The 13,275-nt window shown below is 39.9% G+C and overlaps 1 protein-coding gene across 1 annotated transcript in view; it reads right to left on the bottom strand.

Annotated features, from left to right (window-relative positions):
* The window catches only part of DOCK8 (dedicator of cytokinesis 8), a 182,978-nt gene that overhangs the window by 109,811 nt on the left and 59,892 nt on the right, over window positions 1–13,275 (bottom strand). The window contains exons 5-6 of the mRNA XM_081152481.1: window positions 5,319–5,442; window positions 1,235–1,447 (exon numbers count right to left, since the gene is read on the bottom strand). Coding sequence (XP_081008607.1) covers window positions 1,235–1,447; window positions 5,319–5,442 — 337 coding nt within the window. The remainder of the gene's footprint in view (window positions 1–1,234; window positions 1,448–5,318; window positions 5,443–13,275) is intronic.

The following is a 13,275-nucleotide window of genomic DNA, read 5'->3' as shown; positions in this document are numbered from 1 at the left end:
TACAGACTCAGTGAACCAGGGAAAGAACTCCCCTCTTCTAACTTGGTGGCTGAGTCCTACTTATATCTCTCCTGTAGACTCCGTCATAACTTGGATGTAATAGCTCACCTCTCTTCTAACTTTCCTCACTAGAAAATAAATTAATGATAGTATAAAATAATTTCATTAATGTGTTATCAAAAAATCTGCATTTGTAATTATTTCATGGTAGGCCAGAAATTTACCTTATTTTCCACAGGACTTTCTCTGAAGCAAGTACAAATTACAAGTACAAATGCCATTTCTGTGTGTCCAACTACAATGTATTAAAGGACTGGTATAGGGGTGCTCAAGCATTTTAGACATACCAATTTACAAATAACTGGTACGCTAATTACAAAGAGTTCCTTCCCACTCAATAAAGGTCCCATGAGGACCTCTGCTAGATTATAACTTTCAATCTCAACTGAGTTTCATCACTGTTCAAAGACCATAAAACGAAGTTCCTCCAAAACAGTCTACGATTCATTCTTAAGCCATCCAGACTGGACAGTCTCCATTTAATCCATTGAGGGAAACTTCAATGAGTTGATATCTCAGTGGAAGTATTCTCCTCACCCTTAATTGTCCTCTCTCTTCTGGTGCCCACTCTGGGTCACCTTATTATGTATTGGCACCTCCACCATGGAATCGGCAGGAAGAGGAATGCAAGTGACCACAGGCAAAGCCTAAATTAGCAAGCTGTTCTGGTCCAGGTCCAATATACAGAGAAAGGAAAAACCAAGATCCTAACGCTCTATGCACTGGGAGCATGGCTGTGATATTTTAGGCTGGAATGCTTTCAAAGATTAAAAAAGAAAAAAACTTAAGCATTAAAGAACATCCAGGTTTAAGTAATACGTCTTGATGGATGAACTATAAGACATACCCCCATGTCACTGAATGGTTTACTAGCTGAGTGGGATTACTGCATGCGAACCCTCCGAATGTTCTGAAGATTAAATGAGATAACATCAGTGAAAGTGTTCCGTAACGTGTTATGAAAATCCTAGTTATTATTGCAGTCTCACTTGTGTAAGTGATCAATAATTGGCTCTGCTATTACACAGGCCTGCTTTAGTAAAATAAACAGCCTCAGAAATCATACGATGAAGCATCCCGACGCTGCTATACAATAACAATGGACAATAACATTTTCCCGGAGCCTGTCCACGTCCCCACTGAAATTCTCCAGCACAGAGATGGTCGCACCCACCTCGTCCACCGAGGGGTAAAGGGCAAAGAGCTCGGCCTGCCGGTTGGTCCTCCGGGCCTCTTCATTCTGCTTCTCGAAGTCCTCGGCACTCACATGCTGCAGGAGGTTCTCCAGCCGCTGGTCGGGCTGCAGGCTGCGCAGGTTGAAGTCACAAGCGGTGAGGGGGCCTTTCCCGGACACATCACACAGCACATTTAAGTGGCGGGGACCTGCCTGTGAGAAAAGACACATCTTTGTGAGAGGGATTGCAGATCTAAAAGGAGAATTAACAATCTGGGATGTCTTAAGATTGCTCCAATGTGCGATTGTAGAATCAGGCCTCAAGGAATTTCTGAACCAACTGGGGGTTTGACAAGAATCACATCTTAGCTTCCTGGCCTGAGCATCCTAAAATTAAATCTCTTCTTCCCACCTGGAAACAGGTAATTATTCATCAGATGTGGATAAATTAGTGTTTGGTGTGTCTTTTTCCGGAGACTGGGAGCCAAGCCTCTTATGAGCCACACTTGTGTCTCATGTTCAAGCAGAACAGACTGTAACAGAAAGGTGACTGGCCTGGGGAATAGAGGGATCTCATCCTAATCTCAGCTCCAGAACTTGGTTTTTGAAACTGGAAAATAAGATGATCTGTGAGGAGCTTTCCAAATTAAACTTTATCTAAACTCCAAAGCTGAATCTATGTTTCTGGAGACAGAGTATGGGCATGGGAACACTTTCCTGCAGGACTTTAGTAACAGTTACAGGAATAAGCACCAGAAAAAAAAAAAAGAAGTATCCACTTTTAGCTGCAGTGTGTTTGAAAAATCTCTTAAATCAATCGCAAGCAAGTGCTTTATTCCATTAGAAATGTCACGGAAATTGGGAGTTGTGTACTTAACCAGAGTTGGCAAGGAACATGTAACCATAATCAATACTATGTCATAAGAATGTAGATGGACCTATTATAAATATCTATAAAGTTGATGGTAGAATGTTACCCTAAAGTTCTACTAAATGGATTTATACAATTTCTCTATAAAATATGCTTTTTGTGACATCTATCTGCCTCCTAAAAATGCTACTTTACTAGATTATAAATTTTACCTAAAATGAATGTGCTAGCAATAATCAGTAATAACACTTTAATTATTAATACTTTTGTTTTAAAATTTATAAAAGCTTTGGGGAAATGAAGTGGATTTTCAATTTCTTCAAAAGGATATATATACACACACATATATGTATGTATATATATATTCACATATGTATGTGTGTGTATATATATGTGGATATAAAGACAAGAGCATCTCTGAAACACTGCTTGTAGTAACTAAATGATAGAGACAATCTAAATGCTCCCTAAAAGAGGAAGCATTAAGAGATTTTAGTACTTTCAGACAATGGAATGTTATGCAGCCATTAAAAAGGAAAGAACATACATTCATTGCAAAAGAAAAGATTATCACAGTATATTATGTTGTTAACAAGGAAAAAGAAAGTTATACAATATTATCTATAATATGACCTAATTTTATGAAATATATGGGTACCATGAAGTCACATCATATATGTATTTAACTTACGTAAATTAGGACATCTGGCCTCACCACTCCCCTTAATAAGGTACGTAAGAATGAGAATGAAAGGGAAGAAGTTGCTGGTTGTTTCACGGTCTGAGTATCTCACCATGGTATTAGTCTAATACTTAAAAACATAATTTTTGTATAACTTGTTTCTGAAACCCAGACAATGACTTCATTGAGTGCTCTGTTAGTCTGCTGGAGGAATGAGTGTGCTTTATGGGTGTGCTGGTCACTCACCTATTGCCTCTCAGCTCCAAATTCATCCTTTCATGCAATCTACGATGCTAGGTCTGCGTTTAGCAAATCACATTTCTGCTTTGCCTGCTGCTCCTTTTAAGTTGTGCCAATAGGGGGCGCTACAGGGATCCTGGATGGCTGGAGCTGGGAGAAGAGACTGGCCCCTTCCTCTTTGCTTACAGTTCCTCTCGCCATGGTAGTGGCAGCTGTTCTAGCCTTTGCTTCTTTGGGCACCTCCAGACTATGCTCATCTTACCTCCTTGGAGGTACCAGAACTAGCTGGGCAATTCCTCCTCCTAGGAGGTCTGAATCTAGGCTTCTGGCCTCTATGAGGTCTTTCCTCAGAATTCCTGAAATACTACCACTGGCTAGGTCACACCCCCTCCTCAGAGATTTGAGTCCTAGCTCTAAGGCCCCTCTTCTGAGCTTCTAGGTTCTGACCTCCAAGCTCTTCCCATTAGACCCCTGGTTCTCACACATGGGACCAGCAGCATCAGCACCTCCTGGGAAATGCTAATTAGAAATGCAAATTATCAAGCCTCACTCCAGACATAGTGAGTCAGAAACTCTGGGGTTAAACATGCCCTTTGGGGGATTCTGAAGAAGCTACAGTTTGGGAGCCACTGCCCTACACCCCAGCCCCAGGGTGGTGGTGGTGTGCTTTTTCTTGCAGTTATGATTTCCACATGACTTCATTGTTCCTTTTTGGTTCTCTCAGTCCTCCAAAACCAGTTTAAGCAATTCTCTATGTTAAATTTCTTCTGTGGAAATACCTAGTGTGGTTTCTGTCTGACTGATACAAAAAACAATTTACTTGGTCATCATGTATGGTGAAAACTGAATTTAGTCAAAATTACCAATGCAAAAGTCCCTTACATCTCCCATAGAGTACAGCACACAGATACACTAGGCCTCGGGAAGCCCATCAGATTCAGCACTGGAATTGATGGCTGATTCCTCTGTAGAGCTCAGATTAGGTAGTAGGCATGACTGTAGAGACTGTGTTGTTAGAAGAATAGGTAGGTATTATTTTAAAACCCTCTAGTAATATTCAGCATGGTGAGATGCCTGGGTTATGAGAGTACCCGAAACCTAAAAACTATACTGGTTTAAGAAGTCCTATGCAAATTGATTTATTTCTCTTAATTATAAAACAAGCATGTTGGACTAGAGCTCTGGTTTTAAAAATTTTTTTTTAATTGTGGTAAAATATACATGACAAATTTGCCATTTAACCCTTTTTTTTAGTGTTCAGCTCAGTAGTGTTAAGTACATTCACATTATTGTGCAACCAGCCTACAGAACACTTTTCATCTTGCAAAACTGAAGCACTATACCCATTAAGCAATAACTTCCCATTTCTCCATCTCCCGGCCCCTGGCAACTACCATGCTACTTTGTTTCTATGAATTCGCCTACTCTAGGTACCTCATATACGGGACATTATACAGTATCTGTTCTTTTTGTGACGGGCTTATTTCACTTAGCATAATAGCTTCAAGGTTCATGCATGTTATAGTATGTGTCAGAATACACCTCTTTTTTAAGACTGAATAATATTTCATTGCATGTGTATGCCACATGTGTTTATCCACTTATCTGTCCATGGATACATGGTTGTTTCCACCTTTTGACTATTGTGAATGCTGCTGCTATAAACACAGGTGTACAGAGCCGACTTTTAAACTCTACTCTGTAATAATGATAATAGTAATAATAACAACAATAACAGTAGCCGACATTTACTGGGCACTAAAGTGTGAGAAGAGACATGGTTCTAAATGCTTTACACATATAACTCATTTAATACTCAAACAACTTCATGCGATAGTTACTATCATCACTCTTATTTTCCAGGGAGGAAACTGAAGCCCAGAGAGTTTAGTTATCCTGCCTGAGGTTGCAGAGTTCCATGTGTGGTAGAATCACGGAGACCCCAGACAGTCTGCCTCGGTGTGGAGCTTTTAATCACTCTGCAGTCTGCCTCAGGGGCACCTCTGAGTATCTGCAGTACTGTTGTAGGACTGGGGCCCAATGGCCTCTCCCAGCCATTAGAGTCCCTGCACTTTTATCTATTTTAATTACTGAGCTTCTGGGTTTTCGCTTGAACACCATGTCTGTGGCTACAAACAAGTCTGAAAAAAAAATCACTGACTCAGGTGGTAGAGTTCCTCCTACTCCAATATTCTATGAATTTAGCCTTTTTATGAGTTAATAAAACCCGACAGCATGCCACAGGCAGAACAGCCAGTAACCTGGTAACCGTGTTTGTTGATAGGAAATACCTGAGCTCTGGGTTCACTGTACTCCAATGTCTCTGACTCAAACGTCTGTTTCTGAAGCGTCTTGTGGAAATCTTTTCGGGATCCAGTCTTTTTAAAACCGCAAACCTCTGAACTTCCTTGGTGTCTTTATTGTTGTCGTTATGGGGGTGGGTGGGGGGAGAGAAAGGGAGAGAGAGAGGCAAAATCATTAGATTAAAAATAAAAGTAATGGTTAAGCACAGACTTGGTGCTGAAAGGTCTTGCAAAGAGAGGACCAATTGTAATTCCTCAATCTAATTATGCACCAGGCCTAATACAAGGCTCTCTTGTAATGAGATACAAACTTGCCTCCTGGCTGGCTCACTATTAAAGGCAGCAATGGCCTGGGAAAATGCCACTTCAGAGGTGTGGTCATTTCAGCCTTGGGGCATTTGGATCCAAGCTGAAGCTAAACTATGACCCTAGTGTAAGCAGCTGGACAGAGGTCGTTCGAAGATACAAATAGAGGAAAACATTTAAACTCCACATCAATGTTCTTAATAATGAATAAAAGAGGCAGGACATGACTGTGAAAAATAGAAATTATTTACATACTGAAAATCTTGGCTAGCATTCCCCATCTCCACTCCATTAAAATGGATTTTTTAAAAAATGTGTAGCTATGGAAGGGGTTTAAAATATAATGTCTAGGACTATCCCAGGGGAAAGAGATTAGACCATAATTTCATAAAGAGAAAAGCAACAGGTATAAACTGTCAAACAATAACTATAGAAACCAGTGTGTGTATTCCCCATTTTCATGACTCAAATGCTTCCTGGAAAACATGCTGCAAAGTCAACAGCAAGGACACGCACCTGAGTCGTCTGATGGCCCCGTTAGAAAAACCACCGCGCGGGCGGGAGAGGCACGCGAACCGAGTCAGGATTCATCAGGCAGATCAGACGCAGACAGAGAAAGCAGATGGAGGAGCCGCCAGCAGGGGCCCAGATGCAGAGTTTATAACTCTTTGGGAAGGCGAAGTTGGGTTACGCACAGCGGCACATGCGGAACAAGGATCCCGTAAGTTTCAGTTCACTGGGTTAATTGAAGAAAAAATGAGACGCCCCTGTGTGGTTTGCAGGGAGAATGGGGAATAGGACTCTCGTTGGATTTTATTATGCTCTAAAGATGAGCAACTTGTGTTGAGTAGAAGGAGACAAGAAGTATCCTAAAAGGGAGCCATGGTGGGCTGGGTGACTAGTTCAAGTCAAGGTTTATGGTAAACGGCCACCCGTCGTCCATGCCTCCAGGCCGCTTGCGTTGCCCTGACCGGACCTGCCCTGATGGGGCTGGGTGAGCAACAGGCCAAAGTGGGGAACTGAAACAAAATAAGGAAACGAAAAAGGTGTGCTCTGAATCAGGAAATAAGGCTGAGCGTTTAGAAAGGATTGCAAGAGGGATATCTAGTGTAACGGCTGGTTTGAGATTCTGAAACACCAACAGAATCAGTACATTTTAAAATGTTAATCATACTGCTCAAACTCATCAATTAACAAAAAGTATTTTGGAGAACGCTTTCAAGCAATTCCTCAGAAGTAAAAACTATTTGAAATATTTAAGGAAATGATTTTTATTTTTTGGTTCCAGTAGCTCGAAGTGTGCAGATGTAGTGGTAAAAAAAGAGTAGATACACATGTGGACAAATTTTATTTTATATTATAATATTTAGTTTCTATTTTCTAACACAGATCCTGAGAGAGAGAGAGAGAGAGAGAGAGTCGCCCATGTGATTTCATAAACATGTTAGCTTCTTAAAAGTTATTCTTGCCAATATAAATTTAGGCAGCAACATGTGTGTGTGTCTGTGCTGGATGGTTAAGCATTAGACTTTTTCCTCCCTAAGGATTCAAAGAAACAGCACCATGTGATCTTAATGTCCTGGGGGAAAAGCCACCCAACTCAAAATAGTGGCAAAAGTAGGCAACTTTTAAGTTGTATCCTGATTATATTACCCTAAGTGACAACATGCTGAATCAGTGACCACTTTTCCTGAAAAAGCCAGTTTTAAGGGGAAACATTCCTGAAGGAATTAACTAATATTAATTCATTCTAAGATGGAAAGCAAACAGTGAATTAAAATTAAAATTTCACACTTTAGTATTTGCCTTTCACCTTCCTTAGGACTTGTACACTGCAAGGGAATTGATGTCAAGGTTCAGTCACATGCCTCTGCACAAGGAAACCTGCGTAGGCCACAGGAATAAAATCCAGGAAGCAGCATAGTCTAAGTCCTTAGGTTAAGCTGTGGTAACCAGAACTGTATTTGTTTTAGCTTTGTCTCTTATCTCATAAAATGCACCATTTCTAAGAGTGTTTACTTACAAGTGTACAACACACACAAACACACACAGACACGGACTCACACAATGACAGACTGTGCCTGCCTCTGTCATCCTCAAGTCACTCCTTTCGGTGCCTCTATTGCTTCATAAGGTAAGGCATGCACATAACATGAATTCTAGGATATCTCCCCCAGTTTTAAGATTTTTATGATAGCTCAGACACTATATGTAAGAAAATTCAAATCAAATTTTCTTCACAAAATATGCTTGAATCTGGGGAAAATGAAATTTATTTGGCAATTGCGTTTTTGCTATTTTATGCAAACAGAAGCTTTCTTTCTCTTTTTTTTTGTCCTTGGTATTGTTAGAATGTTTTCTGGAGTTCTTCACATGGACCCCAAAGACACTGACCAGTGAGCATTTAAAACAATGAGTTACAGAAAGTGTTAAAAGTTCATTTCACTACACACACACACACACACACACACACACTCTCTCTAATCCTATGTATATGTCAGCCCTCAGGATTTTGGTATGGAGAGCATTAAGACTAATGTATTCTGTAGCTGTGTGTTCGAAACCAGAGCAAACTTTTTCCCTTCCCCATTCTACATTTGGCATTTATTTCCTCATTTAAAATCTCAGAAAGTTGCGAAGCTCCCTTGTGGCAGTGAGGGTGAAGCCAGCTGGGGGGGAGAGGATGAGGGTTGGCGAGAATGAACGGATGACTCATTTCAGAACTGCCAGCCACAGAAGGCAGCCACCACCACCGGGTAGGTAGTGAGACTGCTGGCTGCACGCCACTGGCCACCAGAGTCCCAGCCTCATTGCCCCAGCCCGGGCAACGGAGCCAAATAAAACCATGTTCCTGTTGAACCTAATTGTAGATGAGATGGGGAAGTAGGCCAAGTGGTGGAAAGACTGTCCTCGTGAAATGAACACAACCTATTGCTTCTCAAGAGCAACATGATACGGACATTTGCTTGCGAAAGTTTCATTCATTCATCCATCCATTCAACAAATGTTTGTTAATGTAGCTCCTGAGAATAAGGCACGAAAGAAGCTGCAGACTGGAAGACACAAGAATCCTAGCTCTAAAGAAGTCCCGGTTCTCAGTGCTGTGACAGTTCAGTGACAAAGATCACATATTTAGCAGGGGACAAGTAACTAGAACATAATGCAGAGTATGCAACAGCTTCTAAGAGAAGAACAAACAACATGCTTTGAAAATTCAAAGAAGGGAGTAATGACACTTCCCAGGTCAGGGGAGGCTTTGAAAAGCCCTGGCCTTGGAATTGGGCTTTAGTGGGTGTGGCTTTGTGGGGATAGGGAGTCCGCACAGAACGGGTCAAGGCTGACCCAGTGACATCCACAGCTGGATTGCTCTTTGTAGCTGCGTCGGCTGACAAGCCTGGCTTGCTTTCCATACGTTTAGAAAACATATAGCTAAACACCTTGAGAGCCTGCACAGCAAATGCATGTCATAATAAGCAATTATTGATCAGGGAGACATTTTTATGATGTTTAGGGAGTAACTGAATTATATGCACTGATGTGTTTGAATTTTAATTGTTTACCAGTTCACTGGGAGTAAAATATGGTATAATAAAACAGATGATACCCCATTCCTTGATATCCCAGCTCCCCTTGAGCATGACCTTCCTCCCAAACTACCTTAATCACCCAAGATGAAAGGCAAAGTATAAGGACTTTTATGATGCTGCTCATAACACTCATGAAATGTTTCACTGTCCCTCTGGATAATACACCAAGAATAAATAGCATGCAAACAAGTTAAATTACTTAAGAGTTCGACTTTCCACCAATACATCAAACACATGCTTCAGTTAATCACTTTAATGCTTAAGGTATTTAATGTCACCCAAAGGATGCCAGCAAACATCAATCCACACAGAATTATCAAAATATATGAAAGTAAGACGGGATAAACAAGTAACCAGAGCACCCTTCTAGTCATTAGATCAATGATCATTTTCAAAAGTCATGGAGAGAAAAACACTTTTTTTTTTTTAAAGAGCAAGGACACCAAACTTTGTGCTATATGCACGAAAGATAGAGTGGAACTCATTCAAGGCATCTTCCAGTGTAAGAAACACAAACATTTCAAGTAGAAAAAAATATATTTACCCCCAAAAGAGATCATGTATTTTATGTTTCTGTATAGTTTAATCTTTCTCTATGAAGTTAAAAAGAAAGTCTGAGACTTCCCTCTACCCTTCATGGGCAGTACTATTTGTCTGATTTAAGAGTCTCAATTATAGAACTTGAGTGGCAAATGCTCTATGGAATTATTAGAGTGGGAGGGAACAGAAGTGGCCATTACTCCACTCCCCTGGCCCCCCTAAGTGGGATTCAAAGCCATTATCACAGATAGCAAGGACATAAAAGACTAACCCCAGATATTATAGAGAAATGTAATATCAGCAAGGAGATAATTGAGGACTAAAAGCGCTAACTAAATCAGTGTTTCACTGCATGGTTATGGATGACAAAGATATATCCATAGAAAGCGAAAGGGCTTCATTAAGTATGGTCCTCTAGAGGAAGGTAGTTTTTTTACCCCCTGTGGTGCATTAAAATATATGGGATAGAGTTTTTGGTTCAGTCCTTTGGAATGCTAATGTAAGTGCTGTTTCTGAAATCTTCAGAAAATCTTATTTCACTTGAAAGAAATATTTTAGGTGAGTTGAATTGGAACTAGATAAGCCCTAACATATACATCTTGTGATTTTCAAATCTTAGCTTTATTCCACTTTATTCCATGAATATATAAATTATAGTGCCTATGATGTGACATCTACCCTGGACCATTAAATTAATCTTCAACAACACTGGGTTGTCCCTTGCTTTTTTCCTTTGCATTTAAGATCTTACTAATTGGTTTAATCTAAATAATCTGTCAATTGGGAAAGATCAATGGAATCTTATTCTGTAATGCTATTTAATAAATATCATAAATAGTAACTAATATTTATTGAATTATTGACATATGCCAAAAATCTTCTAAGTGCTTTACATGCTATTTTATTTATTGCATACAACAAAACTTTATGAGGTAGGTACTATTATAATGTCTATTTCCTAACGAGGAGATTGAGGCACAAAGAAATAATTTGCTTCGGGTCACACAGCTAGTAAGTGGTGACTTGAATTCATTAACTCTTGCTCCAGAGAAACCACCATTAGCATAATGCATCTGAGATTCATCCATGTCATTGCTTAAGTCAGTAATTTGTACCATTTTACTGCTGCATAGCATTCAATTGTATGGATGTACCAAGGTTTGTTTATCCATTACTCAATTGAGTACAATTTGGGTTGTTTCTAGTTGTTGACAATTACAAATAAAACAGCATAAATATTTACAGAGGACTTTTTATGTGAACATAGGTTTTTATATCACTCAGGTAAATACCTAAGAGTTGGACTTCAGGTTGTATGGTAAATATATATTTAACTGGGGTTTTAAAACAGATAAGGGAAGAAAATTTAGTGATAGCAAACGATATTTAGAAAATAGGTACATGAGCTCCCAGTAGAAAATGATAACTAGAATGAGATTGGAAAAATTTATGTTTTACTTTAATCAATAATATCCAGAATTGGCAAGGATTTGGGGGGAAGGGCAATTCCATCTCCTAGTCGGTAATAGAGTGAATCAGCACAACTTTTCTGGAGAAAAATTTGGCAGTACTTATCAGAATGGATCATGTGCACTGGTTCCATTTCTACTTTCAGAAATATTCATACACATGTGTAGGGGAAAATGTGCATAGATGTTCATTGTGGTATTATCTATAACTGTAAAAATGGAAACAACTGCAATGTCCGTCAACAAAGAAAGTGTTGATAACTTATGATACATTTCTTCAACCTTGGAATACGAGGCAGCATTTTTAAAAGAAAGAAATAGATATCTGAAATAGAAAGACATCAAAGATATTATTGAAGAGAAATATATATTCTTGCAGGGCATTTGGTCCTGATCCAAAGCACCCATGGAGACATTTGGTCCACATCAAAAGGTCCTAGATATTTGGTCTGGTCCCAAATATCCATGCTTAGAAAACGTCCCTGGGTTCTAAGACCCTATAACATTTACTTCTACTTTTGGTTTACAGGATTCCTACATAAAAAATGCTATCATCGCCCAGCCAGCGTGGCTCAGTGGTTGAACATCGCCCTAGGACCCAGGAGATTGAGGTTCGATTCCCGGTCAAGGCACATGCCTGGGTTTCAGGCTCGATCCCCAGTGGGGTGTGTGCAGGAGGCAGCCGATCAATGACTCTCTCATCATCGATGTTTCTCTCTCTCCCCGTCTCCCTTCCTCTCTCTGAAATCAATAAAGACATATTTTAAAAAATGCTGTCATGTTTTATTGGTCCAATTATTTTGTTGTGTCGCCATTAATAACCCTTTTTGCCTTGGTAGCCTAGTTAGTAATGGTACATGCGGTCAGCGTGGACCAAATGTCTCCATGAATGTTTAGGTAAGAGACCAAATATCCAGGACAAAATTTCATATTTTAAGGACCTTTCGGTGTGGACCAAATGTTTCTGTGGATGTTTCAGACAGAATTAAATGTCTGCTAATGTGTGTGTACACATATACATATACACACACATATTTACATACATACATATTTGTGTAAAAATATAAATGTTATTATGTATTTGTAAGGGCGTGAAAAGAAGATCTGGAGGGCTACCCAGCAACCTCTGTGCAGTTAAGAGTGGGTTGAGGGGAAGAGCAAGGAGCAATGAGCAATGAGTATGAGACAAGAGACTTGCTTTTACTTAATACATTTCTATATTACTTTATTTATTTCAAAACAAGCATGCATTATTTGCCACATAAAATAATAAATTCTTAGGAGAGCTAATCAATCACTAATTATCAACTGAACAGCAACCCCTATTGCACTCTCCTCCAACTTCCCAGCCAACCTATAAAACACAGAAAAAATGGAACTCACCAAAACTTACACATAACTTAATGCCTAAATCTGGACAAAATCTCTGTGGATCAGATGGAGCTAGAAATTCCTTCCTGCCAGCCCCTGAACAGTCAGTGTCTATACTAGCCAGAGATCTGAATTCTCCTTCTCCCCGGCAGCAGGTTACCTATGAAGCCACTCAAAGGCTCCACCTGCTTTCACTCATATGCACCACAACCAGACAGCCACCTTCCTTGTCCTGGTCTTTCCGCTATCATTCTGAAACCACACAGAAACAACTCAGAAACCAACTGAGCTGAAATGGATATAGGGTTGGGAGATGAAAGGTGTCTGGCAATAGTGTATTGGATACTCCCCACAAATAAAATAGTATGCACACAGGGGCAGAGTGATCCCCGGGAGGACTGTGTGCTGGAAACTGTAGCTTTCCTGTTCAGTGCATCAGATTCACAGTTCCAAAGAATCAAATAGTGGGACAGAAAAAGGTGCTTGCTCAGGAAAACACTAGTTAGAACCTGCCAGGAACTGACAGTGCATTTCATGTTGCACACTTCTACCTGTCCATTCACTAATTTCTGGGAAAGGAAATGGTCCGTTACACAAGTGCAGATAACAAGGTCAATGGCAATCCCATCCCTAGTATGTTGTCAAATATAAGGTTAAAATAGATATTGCTTT

Source organism: Miniopterus schreibersii, assembly GCF_964146895.1.
Source record: "Miniopterus schreibersii genome assembly, chromosome: 11".
NCBI classification, from domain to species: domain Eukaryota; kingdom Metazoa; phylum Chordata; class Mammalia; order Chiroptera; family Miniopteridae; genus Miniopterus; species Miniopterus schreibersii.
This window is presented reverse-complemented; position numbering and strand designations above follow the sequence as displayed.